At 55.5% G+C, this 26,873-nt stretch overlaps 1 protein-coding gene across 10 annotated transcripts in view; it reads right to left on the bottom strand.

Annotated features, from left to right (window-relative positions):
* The window catches only part of ACSF3 (acyl-CoA synthetase family member 3), a 73,345-nt gene extending 46,800 nt beyond the window's left edge, over positions 1 to 26,545 (bottom strand). For 6 of the 10 annotated variants that reach the window (XM_030924828.1, XM_030924822.1, XM_030924824.1 and 3 more), the window contains exons 1-5: positions 26,409 to 26,545; positions 18,598 to 19,302; positions 17,154 to 17,309; positions 6,043 to 6,197; positions 3,750 to 3,898 (exon numbers count right to left, since the gene is read on the bottom strand). In XM_030924828.1, the coding sequence (XP_030780688.1) occupies positions 3,750 to 3,898; positions 6,043 to 6,197; positions 17,154 to 17,309; positions 18,598 to 19,263 (1,126 nt within the window). In that variant the 5' untranslated portion in view covers positions 19,264 to 19,302; positions 26,409 to 26,545. Of the gene's footprint in view, positions 1 to 3,749; positions 3,899 to 6,042; positions 6,198 to 17,153; positions 17,310 to 17,758; positions 19,303 to 25,159; positions 25,227 to 26,408 lie in introns of those variants that run through there. The other 4 variants (XM_030924826.1, XM_030924825.1, XM_030924823.1 and 1 more) reach the window with 4 other exon arrangements.
* Positions 26,546 to 26,873: the final 328 nt, after the last annotated feature.

Genomic DNA, 26,873 nt, shown 5'->3' with positions numbered 1-26,873 from the left:
CAGTCCCTGGGCTGCTCCTGGCGCCCTCGGTGTGGACAGCAGTCCCTGGGCTGCTCCTGACACCCTTGGTGTAGACGGCAGTCCCTGGGCTGCTCCTGGCGCCCTTGGTGTGGACAGCAGTCCCTGGGCTGCTCCTGACACCCTTGGTGTAGACGGCGGTCCCTGGGCTGCTCCTGGCACCCTCGGTGTGGACAGCAGTCCCTGGGCTGCTCCTGACACCCTTGGTGTAGACGGCGGTCCCTGGGCTGCTCCTGGCGCCCTCGGTGTGGACAGCAGTCCCTGGGCTGCTCCTGACACCCTTGGTGTAGATGGCGGTCCCTGGGCTGCTCCTGGCGCCCTCAGTGTGGACAGCGGTCCCTGGGCTGCTCCTGGCGCCCTCGGTGTGGACAGCAGTCCCTGGGCTGCTCCTGGTCTCAGCCTTGTATCTGGTTCCAGTAAAAAAGGCTGGGGGGGCCACTGTCCATCTTCTCTGTCGTCTCCAATCAGGGCCATTGAAGAGGCCACCGTGCTCCTGGCCGCGTGACTGCCTGGGAAGTGTGTGTGTGTGTCTGCGTCACTTACTAGCCACATGACCCTGGGCAGGCTCCATGGGTTCTTGCGTGTGAATGGAAAAAATGACCCCACAGCAGGGGCTGTTTTGAGAAGGTCAAATGAGAGGACGCCCACAAAGCAACTCTGTGTAAATAGTTATCGTCAACTACAAACTCTCTGTGCAGACAGATTCTGAATACACAGAACCTGTCCTGCTCACATGTCCGGAACAAAGAGAGGACAAAGCCTGGAGTCCATTACCCTTTCAGTCCTTACTTGCCTGCAGCCTGCAGCCCTCAGTGAGCTGAGCTCTGCTCATTCCGTCCATATTACATGGTGACTGTGGCCGGTGGCAATGGACAAAACCAGCACATCCTACTAAGAAGGACGACGATGAGGACAGAGACTCTAGGGACCACTCACATTTGATTTCAAGGTCCCCATCTTATTTCCACCAGGGAGCTCTAGCCACCAAAGAAAGAGCTGGTGCCACAGCCACCGTGGGGACGCGTGAGTCAGCCCAGGGCAGGGGCCACCAGCACTGATGATGGTTTCCTGGGGTCTGAGACTAAAGCACGAGCCGGCCCATGGCAGGGGCCACCGGCACTGATGGTGGTTTCCTGGGGTCTGAGACTAGGATCTATTTCCCACCACTCGCATTGACTTCTTTTCACAACATGCCCCCACCTGCTCACTACCCTGGGCCCTGTCACAGCAGGCTCTGCACTCCGTGTGGCCGCCCCACTGGCAGCTCTGCACGGCAGCCGAGGATCTCACTGTCATGGCCCTGTCATTCTGCTCATGATGACCCAGGCAAACAGAAACCTCCCTTTACACTCAGAATACACCTAGCAGCCCCGATGGCTCCCCAGGCCCAGCAAAGGGACCTAAGCCTACAGCCTCTCCTCCTCCCAGCCCAGCAGCCAGCCCGCCCTCACACTCACCTTGCAGGCCCCAGCACCATATCACTGCCTAGCACCAGCTGGTCCCCGCCTGGGCCTGGACCCCCATGTCCAGGCTTACCCTAGAGCCCCAGGAATCAGACAGGCATGGAATGAGCCACAGGGCACGCGGAAAGAGCAAGAGGACAGAGCAGAGCCCAGGAGCCGGCCCCCAGGAGCCAACAGACTTTCAACAAAGATCACCCGTCCCATGGAGAAGGGAGTCTTTTCAACAAACCGTGCCAAAAAGCTAGACATTCATACACTAAAAAGGAACTGTGGTCCGTATCTTGCACTAAGTATAAAAATTAACTCAAAATGGATCACCGTCCTAAATGTAAGAGCTGAAACTATTCTCTGTGACTTTGGGCTAGGCAAGGATTTATTAGATAGGACCTCATATAGACAATTCATAAAACAAATTGATAAACTGGGCCAAAATCTAAAACTCCTGATTTTAAAGATGCTGTTAGGTGAACAGGAAGACAAACCACAAGCTGGAAGATGATATTTAAAAATCACACAGCGCTTTGGGAGGCCGAGACGGGCGAATCACGAGGTCAGGAGATCGAGACCATCCTGGCTAACACGGTGAAACCCCGTCTCTACTAAAAATACAAAAACTAGCTGGGCGAGGTGGCGGGCGCCTGTAGTCCCAGCTACTCGGGAGGCTGAGACAGGAGAATGGCGTAAACCCGGGAGGCGGAGCTTGCAGTGAGCTGAGATCTGGCCATTGCACTCCAGTCCGGGCGACAGAGCGAGACTCCGCCTCAAAAAAAAAAAAAAATCACACAGCTGACACTTACGTCCAGAATTTTAAAAAGCTCTCAAAACTCAGGAAAACAAATGCCCCAATTGAAAATGGAATGACAAGAACAGGAAGAGGTGCTCAGCGCCACCCGTCATGAGAGAATCACGAACGCAACAAGACACCACCACCGCCCATCGGAGCACAGGTGCTTCTGACCTCCCGCCCATCGCAGGGGGAAGGGGAGGGCGCAACCGCTCTGGGGAACAGCTCGGCAGCTTCAGACAACACAGCAATCTCTCTCCTAGGTATCTGCCCAAGTGACATAAAAACCCACGTTCACACAGAAATCTGCACACAAATGTTTATAACATCTTACGTGTCATTGCTTAAAACAGGGTCACAAGTGGTGGCACATCCACGCGACAATGCCACTCAGCAGTGAGAGGCACAAACCCTGATGCACACAGCACAGGCGACTGCGGGCGGAAGCACCACGGATGCCATTCAGCAGTGAAAGGCGCAGACTCTGATGCACACAGCACAGGTGCCTGTGGGCAGAAGCCAGGCGGAAGCAGACAGGCTCAGAGGCCACGTCCTGCAGGATTCAGCCACGTGACCTCCCAGAAGCAGCAACACCACAGGAAGAGAAACAGGAACAAGGGGCTGGGACTCGGGGGTGGAGGGGGTGCTAAGCACTAGGAAGGAAGTTTCTGAGGTGAGGAAACCTTCTCTATCTCTATCTTGACTGTGATGATGTTTCTTAAAGACTCTCAGAGCTGCACACCAGAGGGTGAATTTTACTGTGCCTGCAGGTAAGTAGCTGCACAGACAGATGTGCGGGATGGTCTCACTTTTACGTCTGCACTGAGATCTCTCTTCTGCTCTGGACAGACTGAAAGGGCTACACAGAAATAAGCAGGGCGGCTCCCCAGCAGTGGGCTCTGCACCCCAAAGTCCCTGTGGAGGACCCAGGGCTCGAAGGGTTGGGTCAGATGAAAGTCAAAATGGAATGTGTTAGGCAGGGCTGGACAAGAGGGGCCCAGTACCAGGAGCCCACGTCTAGAAAAGGAAGACAGGTGCCTGACTCATCCCACTCTGCCCACCACACCCACCTGTCCTGGCACTGCTGCTGGCGCTGCGTGGCACCCAGACTCCAGACAGATGTAGGCTCCCACCACTGATGTGGTCTGGAGCCAGGAGCACGGCCCCCGGCCTTCCTCAGAGACGTGCACCGACGCCTGTGTTCCAGGTGTTGCTGTTCTTCCCATTGTCTCCCCAGTCATCCAGCCAGGAGCCAGCACAGACACCCCCCACCCACCTCTGACTGAGACATGGGAGAAGGCTGATGGCCCAGAGGGGACAGGTCACCGTGCATCCTGAGTGCTCTCCTGGCCTGGTGGCCTGTCCCACAGGGCAGCATCCTTCACGCCGCCTTTCATTCCAAATGTGGGTGGTTCGAGACTGGCCCACCTTGGGGGGCTCAGGGCAAAGTGGGAGAGGAACACAGCTGTGGGAAATGCTCGTACCTGGCAGGCGTGCCGCGGCGGTCAGGGGCCCGGACAGAGCCATGCCGATCTCAGTCATGCCGTACCGCTCCAGCAGGGTGTGACCCGTGATGTTCTTCCACTTCTCCAGCACCGGGATGGGCAGGGCAGCTGAGCCTGAGACCATGAGCCTACGCGGCACAACCAAAGGCAGGTTTAGCCCCTTGGGATGCGGCCCTCGCGTGCAAAGGTGGCAGATTTAGCCCCTCGGGACGTGGCCCTCGTGTGCAAAGGCAGCAGCTCCTTCACGACAGCAGGAGCCCCAGGCGTGGGTCCAGCACTACCACGCGACACCTGGGACCAATGCTGCAGTCTGCGCTAGGGCGTTACTTTGTTTTTTGAAAATGATTTGTTGGGTTTATTTTAGAAGGAAGCAGGTCCAACAGCTAATGAGGGTAAACAAATGTGCTTAGGATCCGTGGTGTCCCTGCAAAGCTCCTGCGCTGTTCACAACCACGCTCAAGAACAACAGTGATCGTGCAGCTGCTCGCCACACAGCTGATCACAAGTGAACAGCCACGGTGCTGCGGGCCGCAGCCAGGCACATCTGGGGACTAGAGCCAGCTCAGCTTGCAGGGCTCCACAGGAGAACGTGGACATGGATGAATGGCTGCAGCACCCAAGGGGTGGGGCCGGGCACACCCAAGGGGCTCAGAACCGCCCACAGAGCTGGAGCCGTCTTGGCTCACACGCTTGGCTCAGGCTTGGCAGGAGAACACGGGTCCTGAGAACCCTGAGTGCCCGCACCGCTCACACAGCATTTCCTGCAGCCTCACGGGCAGTAGGGAAGGTGCTTTTGTTTGCGGTTTGAGCAGAGTGGTCCCTGCTGCTGCCCCTGCTTTACGAGGAGGCACCACTGACAGGACCCTCACTGGGAGATCCAGATGGCTGAGGTCTCATTGCCTCCGTCATCCCGGAAATCACCTGATCCTCTCCTTCACTGACCTCGTTCTTGCCCTCTGTTCCTTAGATTTGGTAAAACATGCTGCTCATCTGGCTCAGCTCGGGGTCTTCCCAGCCCCAAGGCATCCCAGCAGTAGCAGCAGCAAAACCACGGGCTCCGGTGGCCTCACAGAAAAGGGGCAAAGGAACAGCAAAGAGAGCAAAGTGGGATCAGACATGTGCCTTGGACAACCTGGAATCCTCTCCAGGAACGAAGGTGCCGCTTCCCTGTGCACTTCCTGGGGACTGGGAGGAGTGCACGACAGCCACAGACACGCACGCAAACCACTGGAAACTGGATGACAGTCAAGCCTTCAGTTCCTGCAGTGCGCCCGCCACACCAACCCTCCCTCTCACAAAAAGTACCCCACCCACGACTCTGCTGGAGATGAGGGCCTGTGATGTGTGTGAAGACTCACTGAGCCACACGTGTGCATTTCCAGTTAGTGAACCACACTCCAACAGCCATGAGGGAAAAGAAACGTTCCCACGCCTGCAGGTTCATGCAGGAGTGCAAAGCAAACACGCCCCTGAGTGGCCCAAAAGACCAGCTCGTCCTGGGAGGGAGAGGTTTATCCAGGGAGCTGGGAGGGGAGGAGCAGGGCTGAGAGGAAAAGCAGCAGAACATGCCCCAGGCAGGAGGCGCTCACAGGGCTGCCCACGAAGGCATTGCATAGTAGAGGCAGGAGTCGTGGGACATGTGGGCAGACGAGGCATGAGTGAGCGGGTCAGCTTACTGTCCTCACCCTTGTCCTTCAGACTCCATGACAGAGAGAGAGATGGACCGAAAAGAGAGAAGACAGATAGATGGAGACAAAGAGAGATGGAGAGATACAGACAGATGGAGAGACAGGAGAGATACAGAGAGAAGACAGAGAGACAGAGAGACAGATGAAGAGAGATGGAGAGACAGAGAGAAGACAGAGACAGACGGAGAGTCAGACAGGAGAGACAGAAGACAGAGAGATAGACGGAGAGGGAGAGACAGAAGACAGAGAGATAGATGGAGAGATAGAGACAGATGGAGAGAGAGAAAGAGAGACAGAGAGAGATAGAGAGACAGAGAATGACAGAGAGAGCGATACAGAATCCAAGCAGCTATCAACGTGGATGAGATTATAGATACACATACAGATGGGTAGAGAGAGAGAGACGGGGAGAGAAAGAGAGACAGGGAGAGAGAGAGAGAGAGATGGGGAGAGAGCGAGGGAGCATTGAAAGGAAATGGAAAGCAGTGCTTCCCAGAACTTAGTAGAAGTGATTTATTAGAAATAAGTCGTATCTGTTGATCTTTAAGACTTTCTGAACGGGAAAGTGGGCTCTTTTCACTTACCTAATTTTTTCTTCACAAACTGCACGCAAGAAATCCTGGGCATGCGGCTGGGTAAAATGCCTGTCATAGTACTCCATCAGCTTGGTGTATATTGTAGGCACTGCCATGAAGACATTGATTCGCGGCGTTTCAGAACTTAAGAACTTTTCCCAAACCTATGGAGGAAAGGAAGCACTCGGTAGGAAGATGAGCAGGCAGAGACCTGCGGCGGAGGAAAGGAAGCAGGTAGGAAGATGAGCAGGCACTGAGGCCGTAGCAGAGGCTCCTGGCTCCAGGCACAGCGTTCTTGCGTTCTCATGGTTCGCATCCAAGAGTCTGCAGGGCCTCCCGTCTAAAAGGGGTGCCTCAGACTCTGACCCTTCCCACAGAAGCCATGTTGCGCGGTACAACTGCATTTGGCCTGTGGGGGGAAGAGCAATCGTGAGTAGAGCTGGGAAAGGCCTTCGGGATCTGCAACCTGGACAGACGTGAGTGGCCAGGCTCTTCCAGCTACACAGAGGAGGGTGGATGTGCACCTTGGGGAAGCTGACAGGAGGCCCCGACCGGCCGCCCGCCCGCAGACCCAAAGTCAGCACACTTCCCAGTATGCACAGGCATGCAGTGACTAGTGAACGGTGAAGTCTTTTATTTAAAAGAGTCATGTGAATTTTATATTTTACTCCATAATAAACATTTCTTGCTTACATGTAAGTATGTTTTAAGTTCCTCACTTGTTAGCGGTTTCTCGCGTTGCCCATAAAGCTTCAGGAAGACCTGGTGAGCCACGCTGGTTCCATGGCCCTCTCTACCCTCAGTGTTCCACACGGAGCCCCGAACGGTGTGGCGGAGGGCGGAGGGCACTCTTCGTGCTGTGGGGTCAGCACCTAAGGGAGGCCCATAACACACAGGACAGATCTCGCCCACAGGGCGTTGAAACTGGGGTTGATGGATGCCGATGCCACAGTCCAGCCCTAGCCCATCTCATCTCCTCACTGGACTCTGGCAGTGACGAGTACCTCACCGCAGCTGCCTGGCAGAGAAAGGCAGGAATCTCCGGAGAAGAAATAGTATCGTTCTTTCAAAGACAAAGACTGGAACTCTTCAAAGTTACAAAGCATGTAAGGAAACAAAGATGTGACCCCAAATTGAAGAAGTCTCAGGAAATCCAAACATCAGGATCGCCAGACAAGGCCCTTCAAATAACTGCAACAAGCAGATCAAGGAATTTAGAAGAAAAGATGAACAACGTGGGGAAAATGGAGAATTGCAAAAAGAAGTGGAGCTGCAAAAAATTGAAAAACTGAAAAACACGAGATCTGAAATGAATTCATTCAACAGACCAAATAACAAACAAGACACAGCAGAAAAGAGGAAAAAAGTCAGACACAGTCAACGGGCGTGATCTACGCTGACGCGCAGACAGGAAAGCAAAGACACAGGCGACCAGAGTGCGGGAGACGGCAGCACCCACGGAGCAGCACCCACAACACTGCCATCGAGGGAGGGAGGGGGAACAGACAAGCAGGTGGAGAGAGGACACGCTCGTGGCCGGGAACACTCCACATTGTGAAGACAGCAGTTCTTCCCACGCTGAGCTCCAGCTTCAAAGCAATCTTCCCAAAATTCCAGTAAGCTTCATTTTGCAGAAATTGATACACTTATCCTACGTTTTGCACGAAAAGGCAAAGGACCCAGAAGATCCAAAATAAATTGCAAAAGGCAGATTAAAGGTGAGAACACACAGTTCCCAACTCCAAAACTGACATAAACCAGAAGTAATGAACACAGTGTGATGCTGCGTAAGATCAGACAAGAGACCCACAGAACACAGTTGAGAGTCCAGAAACAAACCAATGCATAGATATCTGGTCAAGTGATTCTTGGCAAAGAAGCCAAGTCCCCAAGAGGGGAAAGGACAAGAGCATAAATCTTTCTCACAAATGGCAATGACACACTCAATATCTCCATGAAGAAGGTGAATCCTAGACCCTACCTCACACCATATGCAAAATTAATCCAAGGTGGGTCAGAAACCTCCGTGGATGAGCTAAAACTAGAAAACTTCTAAGAAAAAACAAAAGGGAATATCTTCATGACATGACCTGTGGTTTGGCAAAGACTTCTCTGACGAGATAAAGCACAATCTATAAAGTTTAAAAATTGATAAAATGAATTTATTTTAAAAAAGTTTTTATAAAATGAATTTCATCAAAATTAATGTGTGCTTCAAAAGACACATTAAGAAAATAAAAAGACAAGCTGCAGTTAGAGGGAATATTTGCAAACTATACATCTGAAAAGAGACTTGTATCCAGAATACACAGAGAACTCTTACAACTCAATAAGAAGACAAATAGCCCAATTAAAAAATGGTCAAAAGATTTCATTAGACAGTTCACCAAAGATTACATATGGATGCAAACAAGAACATAAAAAACAGCACCGGGCGCAGCGCTCACGCCTGTAATCCCGGCACTTTGGGAGGCTGAGGTGGGAGGATCCCTTGAGCTCAGGAGTGTGAGACCAGCCTGGGCAACATAGGGAGGCTCCGTCTCTACAAAAATAATTCAAAGGAAAAAAGTAAAAATAAACATAAAAAATGCTCAACATCTGGCAGGGTGCGGTGGCTCACGCCTATAATCACAGCACTTTGGGAGGCTGAGGCAGGCAGATTAGCCGAGGTCAGGAGTTCAAGACCAGCCTGGCCTTTCACCTATAGAGATGGTGAAACCCCATCTCTATAAAAATACAAAAAATTAGCTGGGCCTGGAGCTATGCACCTGTAATCCCAGTTGCTGAGATGGCTGAGGCAGGAGAAGCACTTGAACCCAGGAGGCGGAGATTGCAGTGAGCCGAGACTGAGTCACTGCACTCCAGCCTGAGTGACAGAGCGAGACTCGGTCTCAAAAAAAAAAAAAAAAAAAAAGCTCAACATCAGTAGTCATTACGGAAACACAAACTGAAGCCAGTGACAAGTGCTGGCAGGACGTAAAGAAATGAAAACTCTCATACGCTGCTGGTGAGAACATATAGCAACACAGCCATTTTGGAAAACAGTTCGCCAGTTTCTTTTCTTTCTTTCTTTCTTTCTTTCTTTTTTTTTTTTGAGGCGGAGTCTCGCTCTATCGCCCGGACTGGAGTGCAGTGGCCAGATCTCAGCTCACTGCAAGCTCCGCCTCCCGGGTTTACGCCATTCTCCTGCCTCAGCCTCCCGAGTAGCTGGGACTACAGGCGCCCGCCACCTCGCCCGGCTAGTTTTTGTATTTTTAGTAGAGACGGGGTTTCACCGTGTTAGCCAGGATGGTCTCGATCTCCTGACCTCGTGATCCGCACGTCTCGGCCTCCCAAAGTGCTGGGATTACAGGCTTGTTTTTTTTTGAGACAGAGTCTTGCTGTTACCCAGGCTGGAGTACAGTGGTGCGATCTTGGCTCACTGCAATCGCCGCCCCCTGGGTTCAAGCGATTCTCCTACCTCAGCCTCCTGAGTAGCTGGGATTACAGGTGTGAACCACTGTGCCCGGCTAATTTTGTATTTTTAGTACGGACAGTTTCACCATGTTGGTCAGGCTGGTCTCGAACTCCTGACCTGAAGGGATCCACCTGCCTCAGCCTCCCAAAGTGCTGGGATTTCAGGCGTGAGCTACCATGCCCAGCCAGTTTGCCAGTTTCTTAAAACATTAAACAGAAAGTCACCATACAACCCATCAATTCTATCCCTCTGTGTCTATGTGAGATCAGTGAAAGCATGTCTACAGAGATTTATATGTAAATGTCCACAGCAGCATTATTCATCATAGCCCCAAACTGAAACAGTCCAAATGCTCATCAGATGGTGAAGGGATGAGGAAAGTGTGTTGTGTCCCTGCGATGAAGCACTATTCAGGAACAAGCTACTAATGCACACAATAGAACATGGATGAAACTCAGAACCATCCTGCAAGTGAAAGAAGCTGGAATAAAAGACTGAGTGTGACACAACCCATTTGCACGCACTGCCATCTAAAACAAGGTAGAGGCAGAAAGCAGATTCGCGGTTGCCAGGGGCTGGGCATGGGGGGGGAAATGGACACTGGTTTGAGGGAATGGCTACACAATTCATAATTTACAATAGTGAATTTTACGGTGTGTGAATTGTATCTCGACAGAACTCTTTTTGAAAAGGAAAGGTGTAATAAAAACATTTTCAGTGAAACAAAATTGAGGGATTTGTCAGCAAAGCTGCACTACAAGAACTACTGAAAAGAAGTTCTCCAGGCTGAAGGGAAATGAGTTAGGGGGAAGCTCGGCGCTCCCTGGAGAACCTCTGTAGGGACAAACAAATGAAGGTACCAGAAGAGGAGACGCATGGGTAATTTAACAAATTTAAGGACTCCTGATATGGTTTGACTGTGTCCCCACCCAAATCTCAACTTGAACTGTATCTCCCAGAATTCCCACATGTTGTGGGAGGCACCCAGGGGGAGGTAATTGAATTACGGGGGCCGGTCTTTCCTGTGCTGTTCTCATGATAGTGAATGAGTCTCACAAGATCTGATGGGTTTATCAAGGGTTTCCGCTTTTGCTTCTTTCTCATTTTCTCTTGCTGCCACCATGTAACAAGTGCCTTTTGCCTTCCACCATGATTCTGAGGCCTCCCCAGCCATGTGGAACTGTGAGTCCAATTAAACCTCCTTTTCTTCCCAGTCTTGGGTATGTCTTTATCAGCAGCGTGCACATGGACTAATATAGTAAATTGGTACCAGAAGAATGGGGCTGGGGGCGTATGACACATGCAGCCACGTTTGGGGCTGGGGCGTATGAAACACCCAGCCACGTTTGAGAAGTCTTCCGCAGTTTCCACTCAAATGAAACATACGTCTAGCCTGTGAGCCGGCACCAGGAGGTGCAGATCCAAGAGAAATGTCCACAGGGACATCTGTGTGAGAATGTTCATAGCAACCGTGACTTCTAATAGCCACAAACTGAAAACAGTCCCAAATCTTTCAAGAGCAGAATGGATAAGCACACTGTGGCTTCTGCACACTATGAAATACAACACAGCAATGCAAAAAGAACAAACTGCATTTGATGCAACACACAGATCAACTGTCAAACAGTACAGTGAACCAGAACACAAACGTGACACTGAGGCACGGAAAACGGAGCACACGTGTAGAGGGACAGTGCTGAGGCGGGGAGAGCACGCGTGTAGTAGGATGGTGCTGAGGCGTGGAGAGCACGCGTGTAGTAGGATGGTGCTGAGGCGGGGAGAGCACGCGTGCAGTAGGATGGTGCTGAGGCGGGGAGAGCACGCGTGCAGTAGGATGGTGCTGAGGCGGGGAGAGCACGCGTGTAGTAGGATGGTGCTAAGGCGGGGAGAGCACGCGTGTAGTAGGATGGTGCTGAGGCAGGGAGAGCACGCGTGTAGTAGGATGGTGCTGAGGAGGGGAGAGCACGCACACAGTGGGACAAGGCTGAGGGGCGGGGAGCAGGCACGGAGGTGAAAGACACGAAGGATGGTATTTCTGGGAAGTCATTGAAATCTTCAGAGGGCAGCTGCCGCCCTAAAGAAGGGCACTGAGAGCCGAGCGCGACCTACTTCCCCCAGCACATCCCAATGTGCTGCCACACTTCCCAGACCTGTAGGACCTGGAGGCCCCCCGAAGGGCGCCTTAACATTTGACTGACTAGCGAGTGCTTAGCGAGTGCTTCTGAGGCGGCAGGAGCAGGCCTGTTGCTCTAACCTGAGCTGCCACAGCACAGACCCCGCCCGATGGCAGTTCCCACGCAGGCTGCTCCGAGGAGCCACCCCCAGCCGCCCTGATTTGCTGCCCTGCCCTCCTGAGTCCATGCTGCCATCCTGAGGACGTCGGCCAGGGCAGCGCTGTCGGAGACAAGTGACTGATCTGAGCCTCTGGCGACTTTGCGGCGACTTTGATCTCCAGAGGCTGTGGCTGCACATCCATCTTCCGGCATCCTCCTCCTGTCCCCCAACCCCATCCATCACCTGCAGGCACTGACACACACGGCCCTCTGTGCAGGATGACTTGAAGACACCGCGTCTAAGATCGTACAATACCACCGCAGGTGTCTGGTCACCCCACATTTGTATCCTACACATTCTTCAATACAATCTTAGACAGAACCCCAATATTCAATAACGCTGACAGCTGGATTTTACACATAGAAATTTCTAAAGTTGGAAACCCTGAAACCTGGGAGTTGATGGAAAAGAGCTGCAATCTTTTGTAGCCACAGCATCGAATTTGTTTAAATATTAAGTTTTCGGCTGGGCATAGTGGCTCACGCCTGTAATCTCAGCACTTTGGGAGGCTGAGGCAGGTGGATCACGAGGTCAGGAGTTCTAGACCAGCCTGGCCAACATAGTGAAAACCCGTCTCTACTAAAAATACAAAAAATTAGCTGGCTGTGGTGGCGGGTGCCTGTAATCCCAGCTACTCAGGAAGCTGAGGCAGGAGAATCGCTTGAACCCAGGAGGCAGAGGTTGCAGTGAGCCAAGATCGCGCCACTGCACTCCAGCCTGGCTGACAGTGCAAGACTCTATCTCAAAAAAAAAAAAAAAATTAAGTTTTCACAGCATAGTTTAGAGAAAAATCCGAAGTAAGCGTCAAAAACAGTGCAGGTCTGAGGCTTTCCCGTGTCCATTAAAGGTCTGAGGTTTTCCTGTGTCTGCTGAAGGTCTGAGGCTTTCCTGTGTCCATTAATGAGCCAGTCTGCAGTGTCCGGAATATGACAGAAGACCCCCAGGCAGAGACCCCAGGGCAGATACTCTCAGAGCAGACATCCCTGGGCAGACGCCCTTGTGACACAGACCCCAGGGCAGGGACCCCCATGGCTGATGCCCCTGGGCAGAGACGCCGCAGCAGCAGCTCCCAAGCTGTGTGCCTGTGGGCACCGGAAAGAGCCAGGTGGTGTCATTCACACAGTGCTGGAGAAGAAGCAAGCTGAGAAAGTCCAGATCCTTGACAGCTGGTCTGTGCCAGCACCTGCACCCACCTGCCTCTCACCCTGAGAGTAACACATTCTTTCCTTGGGAGGATGGAACCAACCTGCCCTCCGGGAGGATGGAACCAACCTGCCCTTGGCTCCCTGGGAGATGCTCTGCCTCTGCCCCTGCAGCTGCATCTCACCCTGGCACAGTCCACAACAAAGGCCATTGCTGCCTCTGCCCAAGTGACCATGGCAGACCAGCCACCGTCAGTGCCCCGGCAGCCCCCAACAGAGGGTTCAGAGCCAGGCTGCCAAGGAGCTGGGGCCGAGGTGGGGCAGGTTGAGGAGGCCCAGTCACAGGCACAGAAACCGACACCCTCGACAGAGCTGACAGCCAAAGGAAAGGAAGGGCTCAAGGTGGAGACGAGGGAACAGCCCCAGAGGAGCCTCCAGAGACACGGCAAAGGCACCGAAGGTCCCTACACACCAGGCACTGCACCACCCACACAGTGCACACACAGGGAACTCACTGCAACAAAACCACCTTTGTGTTCACCAAGGACAGCTGTGTCCATTTAGGGCGCACCCCAGAGACAGCCACAGGGAGGGTCAGGCCACTAAGCCAGATCCCTACTGGGGGAGCCAGGACAGGTCTAGAGCAGAGCACCAGGCAGATGTCTCCAGGATGGACCACACAGATGAGGCAACCTTAGTGTCTGCCATCTTAACCAGACCGCTGTATCGCAGCTGTGGTCAGTGCTGAGATGTCCATGAAAAATAAGGGCTGAAGCCAACAAGAATGTAGAGTGTGTCAGGGAGACAGGGCCCTGGGGAGGGTCTTCAGGAGGTGACCCTGGTGACGGGGCCCTCAGGGAGGCTCTTCAGGAGGTGACCGTGGCGACAGGGCCCTTGGGAGGCTCTGTGGCTACAGGCGCCCTGGCAAGCGGTGGAGGGAGCTCACGGCTAATGACGCAAGTGTGTTGGCAGCCACCTCTCGTTGGCACGGCAGTAACTGCTAGATTGTTAAAGAGGTCGTTCTCTAAAGCCCAGTGTTATCATCTGTGAAGAAACTGGCTCACTTGCTTTTAGAAAGCTGTTCTAGGCCGGGCGCAGTTGGCTCAAGCCTGTAATTCCAGCACTTTGGGAGGCCGAGACGGGCAGATCACAAGGTCAGCAGATCGAGACCATCCTGGCTAACACGGTGAAACCCCGTCTCTACTAAAAAATACAAAAAACTAGCCGGGCGAGGTGGCGGGCGCCTGTAGTCCCAGCTACTTGGGAGGCTGAGGCAGGAGAATGGCGCGAACCTGGGAGGCGGAGCTTGCAGTGAGCTGAGATCCGGCCACTGCACTCCAGCCTGGGCGACAGAGTGAGACTCTGTCTCAAAAAAAAAAAAGAAAGCTGTTCTACATACTGGCTTCTCTTTCGAGACCTGCCCTCCAGCGGAGGCTGGAGAAGAGCCCCTTCTCTTTTCTAAGTTTGTGCCCACTGTGAGTCAGGCTCCAGGCCAGGCCAGACCCTCCTACACGCCCCTCGGGCTTATGTGCCCTGGACCTCTTATTTTCCGGGGATGAGACTAAAGGTCAGAGAGGTGGAGGGCCAGATGAGAGGCCTTCTCTCCACCTCCAGCCACCGTGTGGGGTTGGGCGCCCCGCGTTGAAGAGGACAGAGGATGGGCCTCTCAGCTGCAGCAGCTGCAGCACATGGGAGGTGGGCGGGGCCTCTCAGCTGCAACAGAAGCAGCAGAGGGGAGGTGGGCGGGGCCGCTCAGCTGCAGCAGAAGGGAGGTGTGCGGGGCCTCTCAGCTGCCTCAGAAGCAATGGGAGGTGGGTGGGACTTCTCAGCTGCAGCAGAAGCAGCAGGAGGTGGGCGGGGCCTCTCAGCTGCCTCAAGCAATGGGGAGGTGGGCGGGGCCTCTGAGCTGCAGCAGAAGCAGCAGAAAGGAGGTGGGGGGGGCCTCTGAGCTGCAGCAGAAGCAGCAGAGGGGAGGTGGGCGGGGCCTCTCAGCTGCAGCAGCAGCAGAAGGGAAGTGGGCGGGGCCTCTCAGCTGCAGCAGAAGCAGCAGAGGGAGGTGGGCGGGGCCTCTCAGCTGCAGCAGCAGCAGAGGGAGGTGGGCGGGGCCTCTCAGCTGCAGCAGCAGCAGAAGGGAAGTGGGCGGGGCCTCTCAGCTGCAGCAGAAGCAGCAGAGGGAAGTGGGCGGGGCCTCTCAGCTGCAGCAGAAGCAGCAGAGGGGAGGTGGGCGGGGCCTCTCAGCTGCAGCAGCAGCAGGGAAGTGGGCGGGGCCTCTCAGCTGCAGCAGAAGCAGCAGAGGGAGGTAGGCGGGGCCTCTCAGCTGCCTCAGAAGCAATGGGGAGGTGGGCGTGGCCTCTCAGGGGCAGCAGATGGGGAGGTGGGCGGGGCCTCCCAGCGGCAGCAGAAGCAGAGGGGAGGTGGGGCGGGGCCGACCGCTCACAGGGCCCCCTTCCCGGAGAAATTCACACCTGGCTAGGGTTTGAGCCCTGAGCTCCTGGTCAGAGGCCTCAGAGTTCCACACAGCCTTCGAGGGGGCCAGAAAGACCTCAGACAGGAAGAGTCCTGGCAAGAGCAATGAGTGTGGGACCAGCCACTGGTGGCTGCTGTGCTCTGGGCTTTAGCGCTGTGCCTCTGCTGGCCGGGACGTCTGCCCTGCAGGACAGCCCTGCACAGACCAGGAGCCCAACCCCAGGCATCTGGCCTCAGAGATGGGCTCTTCTGTGCTGAGAACGATCATGATACGACCCAAATCCTAAGGGCTTTTCCCTACATTCACTTTTTACACTTTTTTCCTGTGAATAAAAGGCATATTCATTATATGGGCAGAGATTGGTAAACATCCATGGCCTCACTGGAGAGCTCCGCTTCACTACACCTGTGAAATATGCATACCTCGTCCTTCCTGTGGGCTCAAGGCCTTCCCCTCATGCCTTCTGCAGCCTGGTGAGTGGCACTCGCTTGCAGTCAGCTGGAATGCACACAGGGCCACAGCAACTCCTAAAAGCCACCGCAGTCCCCAACTGACAGGTGAGGCCCGATGCTGCACACAGGGTCCCGCCTCGAGCCCAGGTCCTTTCCCTCCAAAGCAGCATCCGGATCTGCCCTGGAGACAGTCTTGCACAGGCAAGGCTGTGCGCGGCAGCTCGGTGATGACTGCTTCTACCCCAGCACTGTGTGTGGCCAGTGCCACGTCCTCCCCTCCCTGCCTGCTCCAAGGGAGACACTACAGAGGACGCAACGCAGAGAGGGGAAACAGAGACTCTGCAGCAGCCCTCCAGCTGGGCCAATACTCCAAAGTAACCCTCCCAGCCAGCAGCTCTCCAACTGGGCCAGTACTCTGGAGTAACCAAGAGCTGCCACAGTGGCCACATCGTAGCTCAAAGGGCCACGCCCCACGTCCTGGACCCTGTACCCCGAATGTGTCACCTCACGCAGTGGTGGGAACTGCAGGTGGGTGAAGCGAAGGACCTCAAGATGGGAGATTATCTTGGAGTATCCACATAGGCTGTACAAAGAGAAGCCGAAGTAGCCCTGACTACGGAGAGAAGAAGGCCGTGTGCCTACAGAAACAGAGCCGGACGTGAAGCAGCTGGAGCCAAGGGCACAGGCGGCCTCTAGAAGCTGGAAGACGCAGGAACGGACTTTGTCCTGGAGCCTCCTGTCGGAGCAGCCCCACCATACCCAGCGTCAGCTCCACAAGACTCGTCTCAGAATCCTGGCCTCCAAGCATGTCAGAGCAAACTCGCAGGATTTTAAACCAAGTGTGTGAGCGTTTGCTGCAGCCCCAGGAGCCCATCCACAGTCTCACTATTCACGGTTTCAGTGACATGTGGCCCACTGCAGTCTCGCAACAGACGAGCACAGTACCAGAAGGTATTTTGGAGAGAGGAGAGCACTTTCCCATAACTTTATTACAGTACGTGGTTATAACTGTTCTGTTACTGTTAATCTCTTACTGTGCCTGACTTACTGATTCAGCGTTATCATAGGTACGTATGTATAGCAAAAAGCATTGTAGGTACAGGGTTCCGTGCTACCCAGGGTCTCGGCACTGGCGTGTCCCCTGTGGATGGGGCGACTGCACACCAGGGAAAGGCACCTGGTCTGAGGGCATGGTCAGAAGCCCTGACCTGGACCAGGGAAAGGCAGCTGGTCTGAGGGTGCGGCCAGGAGCCCTGAGCCTGACTCACCTGCTGGGCGCTGAATTCAGGCATCATCACACAGGTGGCTCCCACCCAGAGAGGACAGAGCAGCGCATTGACCACACCATGGACATGGTGCAGCGGAAGCACGTGGAGGATCACGTCGTCTTTGGTCCATGCCCACTTGTGGACCAGACCGGTCACCTGCAGGGGACGAGAGCGCAGCTGAGAGCAGGAGCGAGACTGTGGTCCGCAGCAGCACACACAGACCTGGGGCTGAGGGACAGGAGCTCTGGGCCTCCTAGCTGAGGAAGGGGAAGGAGAAGGCTGGCTTTTTGTTGCTCCCCTCTAGCAGCTTCTGCTACGACGAAACCGTAGCAGATCTGCTGGGTCACTCACTTACCCTGGGGACAGAGGACAGCACCACACACAGCCAGGGGCTTTAGGGAATTTAGACAGTGGGGGAGTGGCTCTGCAGACACCAGGCAGACAGAGCTGTGACTCAGCATCACCATCCCCAGGTCCGCCCCTGCCCAAGCCTGGGACTCAGGGACCCAGTGCCATTCAGGCTGGAATCGACTCCTAGCCCAACCACTGGCTCAGCCGACAGCACTGCCCTCGCAGAGCTCTGCCGATTTCTGAATTATTGTTACCTGCTCAGCCAGGACAGAACCCAGGGCCAGGCTCCTGAGCGCATCCTCAGCTCTTACTGAGAAGCAGTGTGAGGCACGGCCCACTGAATCCACCGTCCAGTCTCACAGAGGACACTGCCTGCTGCCTGCACAGGCTCCAGGGACAAGCACATGTGAGTGCCACTCCCCTCAGCAAGGACAGAGGAGTCCGGAGCCCGTCCCTCCCAACAGGCGCGCTGCTTCCAGGAGTGACGGCGCAGGCCACCCGGGGCCTAGCCTGCAGCGTGTTCATGGTGCCTCCGTCAACCCACGACTCCGTGGGGTCCACCTTCTGCCTTCCCCTTTGTGGCTTTCGGCTTTCATTTTTTCTTTATTGCTTCAACAGCATAGGAGACTTTAGGACACTATACAAATGACAAGTAAGTGATGTGGCTGGAGAGTTCTGTGAAGATGTGACTGCGGTCACAAGACACAAAAATAACGAGTAAGACGCAGGTGTACGTGGGGTCCTGACCAGGCATCCTAACACGTGGCTGGCCTCGGAAAAGCCCCTCAGCATCACAGGCGGTGAGTGGCCCCTTCTGACCTCACGCCACGTGGTCCTGGCGGGGTCACTCGGTGGCCCCTTGATCCCTCTACACCTGAAGGCTTCGCCCCTGCCTGAGCCGTCCTGCGTGGCCAGTGAGGCCAGTGGCCACACCCTGCGGGCCTGTGTCCGTGTATGTCACACGGGTTTGCAGGACGGTGACAACCGTGAACAACTCCAGAGAGAAGCAAATGAACAGATGTGCTTCTGGCCGGGAGCCCACCCAGAGTGCCACGCCGTGACCGATGCCATCGTGGCGAGGGGCGGCACTCACCACAGCCCTGATGTTTCGGTGCGTGCTCAGCACGCCCTTGGGCCTCCCCGTGGTCCCACTGGTGTAGATGATCATGGCGCCCTGGTCTCTCCACCCCTGCTCTGGGACCGGGACCTCTGCTGGTTCCTCTACTGCTCCAGTGTAGACGGCTGGCGTGAGTGGCAGCAGCGGGACCCCCAGCTTCCTGACCACCGGGCTCAGGAGCTCCAGGTACTCCTGGCCGGCAAGGACCACAGAGCTCTGGGAGTCGCAGATGACATACTCCAGCTGGGCTGCGGGGTGCTTCCTGTAGAGGGGGACTGCCACACCGCCGCTCATCCACGAGGCCCACTGGGCCACCACGTAGGAGGCGTCGTTAGCGCACAGGAAGGAGACCCTCTCCCCCCGGAGGTCCCCGCGGACACACCCGCAGAGTCTGCAGATCTCCTGGGACAGGCGAAGGCTGCGGGAATAAAGCTCCCTGTATGTGTGGCGGCCATGCTGGTCAACCAGGGCGGTTCTGTCCCCAAAGGCCAGGGCGCGGGTGAACACCGGGGCGCTCCTGTCCGAGCGGGCCACCGGCGCTGTGTGCAGAAGGCCACTTCCTCTGTGTCTCGCAGGAGCCAGCCGGCAGGAGGCCGAGGCACAGCCCAGGTGCGGGAAGGCGAACATCACACGGGGCAGCATCGCATTGATAGGTGTTCCCAGGAGCCTCCTGGGGCCAACCTGGAGAAAGGCAAGGCACAGCACGTGAGCGCCCAACCGTCCCATCCGAACGTAGCCACGACAGGATCTAAAACACCTCCCAGTACCCAGCCAGGTACGCCGGCTGCACCTTCAGTCATGAGGCAGTGCATCAGACCGGCCGCGTCCAGCCTTCCTCGCCCGCGCCACTGGAACATTCCGTACACGCCCAGCATCTCAGCTTTCTATTTCACTTCACTAGTTTAATGATTCCCAAATCACACAAGATTCTGAACAATGAAATAAACTAGGTAAGTTTATTTCAAGGAGAAGCATATAAAATTCAATACACTTAAGGTACATCTGAATAATGGGTTTTAGAATCCTGAGCCTGGAAAACCACCCGTGAGAGGAGGAAGTGCAGAGAAGAGCCCAGTACGGCCCCTGCTCACAACAGGCATAGCCTGGAGACCCCACCCCCGGGGCAGACACTGTCCCTGCTCACAACAGGCATGGCCTGGAGACCCGGTCCCCACGGCAGACACGGCCTCTGCTCACAACAGGCATGGCCTGGAGACCTCGCCCCTGGGGCAGACACGGCCCCCGCTCACAACAGGCATGGCCTGGAGACCCGGTCCCCACGGCAGACACGGCCTCTGCTCAGAACAGGCATGGCCTGGAGACCCCGCCTCCAGGGCAGACACGGTGCTGCCTCTCTCAGACCCTTCCCACACAGGTGCACAGTGAAAATGTGGTGAGGTGCCAGGGTTTTTTTTTTTTTCTTTTTTTGAGACAGGGTTTTACTGTGTCTCAGGCTGGTGTAGTGATGCAATCATGGCTCACTGTAGTCTCGACTTCCTGGGCTCAAGCCATCCTCTACCCTCAGCCTCCCAAGTAGCTGGGCCCACAGGCATGTGATACCACACCCAGCTTTTTTTTTTTTTTTCGGTAGAGACAAGGTCTCACTGTGTTGCCCAGCCTGGTCCAAAGTCCTGGGGTTATGGCAGGTGTAAACCATGCTTTTTTCCTTCTTTTCTTTTCTTTCTCTCTCTCACCATTTTTTCTTTCTCTCTTTCCTATCTATCTGAGATGGAGTCTCACTCTATCTACCTACCTACCTACCTACCTACCTACCTACCTACCTATGATGCAGTCTTGGTCTGTCACCCAGGCTGGAGTGCAATGGCATGATCTGGGCTCATTGCAACCTCTGCCTCCTGGGTTCAAGTGATTCTCCTGCCTCAGCCTCCTGAATAGCTGGGATTATAGGTGCGTGCCACCATGCCTGGTTAATTTTTGTATTGTTAGTAGAAATGAGGGGTTCACCGTGTTGACCAGACTGGTCTCCAACTCCCAACTTCCAGTGATCCACTCACCTCAGCCTCCCAAAGTGTTGAAATTACAGGCGTGAGCCACTGCGCCCAGCCAAGCCAAGCTTTAAACCAGGCAATTCACAGGGCTAGAGAATGTGTTTTAGGTTGAACTATAATTCTCCCCTTTCCCCAAAAAAACTTTACTAAATGACAAATAAATCAGCAGGAAGCGAGGGCTCCCTGGGAGGAGCTGTGCAGGCCCGCCGTCCGCTGGAATTTTTCATTCAGAGAAAGGAGACCGAGAACAAGCCAGGGCACAATGCTCCTGATGCATGAGGGCCGGCCCAACTCTGCAACACGCATTCTGCAGCCAGAGGACACTGCCCACGGGACACCGCCCCAGGACGCAGACACAGGCCAGGGGCAGAGCCCCCGCATTCCAGAGTGAGGAGAAGGGGCGGCACTTTCCACGAGGCTCCTGCATCCCTGGCCTTTTATAATCGAAGCTTTGCTCCACTCACGAGGGCATGGGACAATCTGCTTTTTTAATTTTTTTTTATTTTTTGAGGCGGAGTCTCGCTCTGTCACCCGGACTGGAGTGCAGTGGCCGGATCTCAGCTCACTGCAAGCTCCGCCTCCCGGGTTTACGCCATTCTCCTGCCTCAGCCTCCCGAGTAGCTGGGACTACAGGCGCCCGCCACCTCGCCTGGCTAGTTTTTGTATTTTTAGTAGAGACGGGGTTTCACTGTGTTAGCCAGGATGGTCTCAATCTCCTGACCTCGTGATCCGCCCGTCTTGGCCTCCCAAAGTGCTGGGATTACAGGCTTGAGCCACCGCGCCCGGCCTGGGACAATCTGCTTTCTCAGGCTCTTTATGGCCAGCAGAATGGCCATGTTTCCTTCCCAGCGCCGATGCGGCCTGCTGGGGTGAACAACAGTCACGCGCTCTGGTTTCAAGCCCTCAACTTCATAGCTCCTTCAGGTCCTGCGCTGTCCCTACCTCAGCCTCTGAAGTAAGAATAGGCCGGTCTGCCTCCCTTCCTGGGGGAAGCACCCTCTGGGCTCTGCCGCCACTGGGCACTCAGTGGCCCTCTGACAGCGTCCCAGGCCTGTGGCCCACGTGTAGTCAAGTTGTCCATTTGGTTCTCAGGGACTTTGAACGAGTATTATTTTGATAATGATGCTACCATCTAATACACACATATTAGATTAGGTTTCATCTCAGCATTTTGCCTCAACCACACTCTGTTCAGCAAACAAACAAGGCAACCACTTGTTCACACACAGAAAAGCAAAGGAGGCCAAGTTCAAAGTCACCCAGCTCGAAGTTCACAAGAGCAGCAGGCACAGCTGCTTCAGCAGGTGGAGGGGCACGACGAGGCGAAGGCCTGCACATGCTCATCCTCCTGGGGTGGGCACGAGGACTGGCGCTGTAACCCGGAAGGCTGGCGAGGACACCTGCCAACGGGCATCTGTGCTGAGCACCCAGGCTGTGTGTCTAATGCTTCTCACGGGCACAACACTCGACACTCAATGGGGGAAGGGAAGCATGTTCGTTTCCAAGCTAAAGACAACATTATAAAATAAAACCAAGGGGCAGCAGTGACCCCACGACCCTGTCGCGCCTCCTCCCGCACACCACGCCCCTCTGCGGGATCTGCGCCCACGTTTGGCAGCCTCTCTCTCCAGCACAGCTCGTTCGTTAACTAGCGAGGGGAAAGCTACCGTGTCACTGTCTGCGGTTTGTACTAAACTGTTTTGTTCTCTGCTCTTAGTCTGAAACCGTATACAACACTTCGTCGTCACCTAACAAAACAAATCTCATGACAGTGAAAACTGTCAGAACCAAAGTATGTTTTGTGCTTGAGACCCTCAACTACTGCCCTGGGTTTCTGCTTGTTTGATTTGGGTGTCTGCCTTCTCTGCTAGCCTGGGGCTCTTAATGAAGCCCCTGTCCCAGCCAGCAGAGGGATCTCCTGACTCTGGCCCAGGCCAGAGGAAAACGAGCCATGCAGGGCAGCACAGCTCCGTGGGCTGCCTGGACGTCCTGTGTGAGTCTTCTCTGAATTCTACCAAATGGTCAGCCCTGTAGGCCACATCATCTCCTGACGTGAGGCACCCATGTTCTGCCCTCCACATCTGTTCAGAGGCAGGGCCATGGCTGGTCCGCCCACACACCTGCACTCTGCTACCATAGAGAAACCCAGAGAACGTCAAGGAAACAACTGGGCTTGACCAGACACAAGACACAAGATCGGCACGTGGGCTGTGCCAGCCTCAGAAAGCAGCAAACCAGGGCGGCCCCACCACGCTTCCTTCCTCACTTCCAACCAATCCTACACTGCTTTACAGGTGTGGGGGCACGGAAACAAGGAGAATCCACACACAGAAAACCGACCAGGCACTGGGTGTTCTGGGTCACGGCCCTGAGGCCAGACTTCTGCTGCTGAGAACCACAGGGAGTGTCTGGGTGCGTGGTGCAGGGGACGGTGCTTTCTGGGGTGCCAAGGAGTGGAGCACTAGGGCGGCCGGCGATACTCATGAGTGGATATAGAAGGTGTCTGTCATTGTCTGTAGCTGTTTCTCAATATGACAGAAGCATATGAAAGGTTTCTGCAGACCACAAAGAACCGAGTTCTGACAAAGCGAGTTCATGCTTGTGCTGTGCACATGCTGAGCACACGCTGAGCACACACAGCCCCCACTTCGGCATTTTTACAAATTCCTGGGTCACCCTGCAGCGTGAAGCCATGCAAGAGTAAGAGTGGATTCCCCACAAAACCCAGAGGTCAGCAGAGCTGGTGATGCAGACGTGCACAGCTGGGCTGGGCAAACTCAAAGGGCAGGCTGAGAAGAAACTGCTGTTCTCCTGGGCGGAATCCAGAGCCCTGCCTGTGGCTGGGCACTCCTGCCACCAACCCCTGGGAGGTGACAGACGTGACTGGCCCCATGTGAGACGGTCCCAGCTCCCACAGAGCCCACGTCCTATGAGGAGAGGCCACGGGCAGGAGGGACAGAGCGGGGCGTGGTGGGGAAGCTTCCTACGGAGGCTGAGGAGGGCCTGGCCCAGCCAGCATCTGCTGGGGGAAGGGGAGAGTCCTGGCACCTACGGCCGCGTTCACTCGGGGTGTCTAGGGCACAGATGCCGGGAAGTGACATTGCTGGGTCATCTTTAATTTTGAGAAATACTGACAAAGTCCCCTCCAACGAGGTGCTGATTTATTCTCCCACCAAGCATGTGGAAAATGGAACCAGCCCCATCAAACCAGCTTTTAAGTCCCTCAGGCTGGAGACCAACAAGCACCCAGTCATCAATTCTTTTCAGCACAGAGGTCGAATCCTCACGTGAGGTGACCGCATCAGAGCCCTGCCTTGAACAAGCAGACAGAGTCTACTCAGGGCAGATGGCCATGAGGTCTTCCTGCACACCTCCCGGTCCAGAGGCACCCCAGCTCCCTCAGAGAGAACCCCACCTTTCAACCCCTGGGACCCCTTCTACCGTGGGGCTCCCCATCACCACCAGGAGCACAGTGTTGGAGGGACACTGCCCACCAAACAAATGGAGTTCAGTCAGGGGTCTTCCACCCTCATCAGCCAGCTTCACACCCCTGCTACGCGGCACCCTGATAACCCGAGGTCAGCGGCGTCACCACGTGGCTGGGAAAGGACTCTAGTCAGAAGCTGAGAAAGGTGCATGAGCCAGGACAGCCTCCTAGGTGAAGGCGTGCTGGAGCCACTGAACCACTGAACACAGCTGCTCTCCAGCCCTCGGGGAGGGAGGCAGGACCTCTCAGTGTTCGAGCCATCAGGTTCTGAGATCAGACCACGAAGGCCCTGGGGCTTTTCGGGAACACACATGCAGCGCCAGCGGGATGCATCTTTTCCGTCTTCACCAGAGTGCTGGTTAACAGCAGAGTTTAGAGTTGCCACAGGCTTCGACGTGAATGGCGGCTCTTTGTCCTCATTTTCTCACTGGCCTAGCCCTTCACTTCCCACCACTAAGATGGGACAGTAACAAGATCTGCCTCACAGGCTGCATGTGAGAACGTACGAATAGCCTGGCACAGGCCAGGCAGAAAACAAATGGCTGCGCCATGCTCCGCAGGATGCTCCCCATGGGGCCTCACAACAAAGCTCACTAGATCAGAAGGACACCGGCATTCAAATGAAGGGGCTGGTTTCAACACGGATCAAGCAGCACCTGACCTGTTCACCACCACACCTGGCCCCCACCCCAGATATCTCGTGTTTGAAGTGGATGCCAGCACTTCCTCCTGTGGCTGCCCCATGAGGGTGTGGGGCAGAGGAGGGTGTGGGGCAGGGGAGGGCTGTGCTTGGCCTGCAGGGCAGGATGCGTTTCAGCATCACGCCTGTGGTTTGGGGGGTTGTTTTCAAAATTACATTTTTAAGTAGCAGACATTCACACTGCATTCATGAACAGGACATTCAAATCAAAAAAACCAAAAGGGAAAAATACACTTGAAACTCATATCGATTTTAGGAAGAAAAATATTATTTTAAAAATGCCATCTGGAAAGGTGACACAACAATCCCAAGCCCACAGTTCAATCCACCATTTCTGTCTGCCTTGAGGAGACGGTTCAGAGCCAAAGGAGCGAGAGCAAGGGAAGCCTCATCTTATGTCCCCCAACACCTGCGGAAAGAACACAGGCCTGAGCCAGGCTTCACACTACGAAGTTCCCAGGGTCCGCCGGTAGTAACTCCTGTGGTCCTGGGCCCACCAAGTGAACCCCCTCCTCAACACGGTCTCAGCCCTGGGCCCTATCACGAAGTCTGTCCTCGCAGGCTGGGAAAGCAACAACTATGCCCCAGACACAATTCGTGTTCCCATCTCTAAACGCGTTCCCTTTCTGGCAAATTCCTAATCATTCTTCCAAGCCCAGTTCAAATATCACCTCTTCTTTTTCAGTTTTATTATTTATTGAGACAGTGTCTTGCTCTGCCGCCCACACTGGAGTGCAATGGTACTGTCGTGGGGCACTGCAGCCTCCGATTACTGGGCTCAAGCGATCCTCCTGCCTCAGCCTCCGGAGTAGCTGGAAGTGCAGGTGTACACCACCACACCCAGCTAATTTTTACATTTTTTGTAGAGACAGGGTTCTCACCATGTTGCCCAGGCTGGTCTTGAACTCCCGGCCAGAAGTGATCCTCCTGCCTTTGCTGCCCAGAGTGCTGGGATTACAGCCACAAGCCACTGCACCTGGCCTGCCTGGTGGACTTTAGACTTAGGACGGCAACATCAACTCCTGATTGCACCAGGCCTCGCCCCTGTAAACCTGCCCTCTCTCCAGGGAACGGGCTGCCTGCAGGGCCTTCCAAATACTTCCCGGCCGCACGTCGCCATCGTTTGCTCACGGATCTACCTGCCCTCGGGAGCTAGGCCGGCTCTGAAGCTGTACCCCACGCGCCCAGCAAGGCGCACGCAGCAAACAACTAAAACGGGGAGTACTTCAAGGGTGACTTCTGAGGCCCAGTGAGAAATGGAAGTGAATGTATTCCAGACACAACCGAACACGATTCACTCTGAGAATGCCTGAATACGGACCCGCCGGCTCGACCGTCTCACCGGGCCCGGCGTCAGCACAGCTTCTCGCCCCCGTCCCCGCGCGGGGGGCCCGCCCCCCACCGAACACGAGAGGCTCGGTGGCCCGGGAAGGCCGACGCCCGGCCCCAGGCGGCTCGCGGGGAAGCGGCCGCGCCACGGGCCATGGTTCAAGCCCAGCTGCGACCCAGGTGCGGGCGCCGGAGCCCGCGCCCCCGAGAGCTCTGCGCCCGGCCGACCCCGCCGCGGTCCCGTGGGCCCCGCCGCCCGCACCTACAAGACGGCCGCGGTCGCGGGACAAGATCTGCCTCGCCACTGCTCTTCCTCGTCCTCCGCCGCGCGCGCCGGAGTTGGGCCGGGTCCCCCCGGGTCGTGACTCGGGCCGGAACCGCTTCCGGCGCCCAACAGCTTCCCCGGCGCGGCGCGTCCGTCGCCCAAGCGCGTCCCCCCGGAGCGGCCCAGTGGCGGCGGGTTCCGGGCGCGCGCGTTCCCCTCTCCCGCCTGTCCCGTTGTGGCGGGGTCGGGGCCGCGGGCTTTTCGTGAACCGTGGCCGAGGCAGGCGCCGTGGTCTCCGCCAGCCCCAGGCTGCCCCGATCAGAACGCCGCGCGGGACCGCTCCGAATGCGGATTGCTGGGCCTCGCCCCGTCCTCCCAAAAGGGGCTCCCTGGGCTTTGGGGCTGGGGGTCTGCGCGCCGAGCTCCTGCGTTATTTTATTATTATTATTATTATTATTATTT

This window comes from Rhinopithecus roxellana, chromosome 20, assembly GCF_007565055.1.
Source record: "Rhinopithecus roxellana isolate Shanxi Qingling chromosome 20, ASM756505v1, whole genome shotgun sequence".
In the NCBI taxonomy this organism is placed as follows: Eukaryota; Metazoa; Chordata; class Mammalia; order Primates; family Cercopithecidae; genus Rhinopithecus; species Rhinopithecus roxellana.
This window is presented reverse-complemented; position numbering and strand designations above follow the sequence as displayed.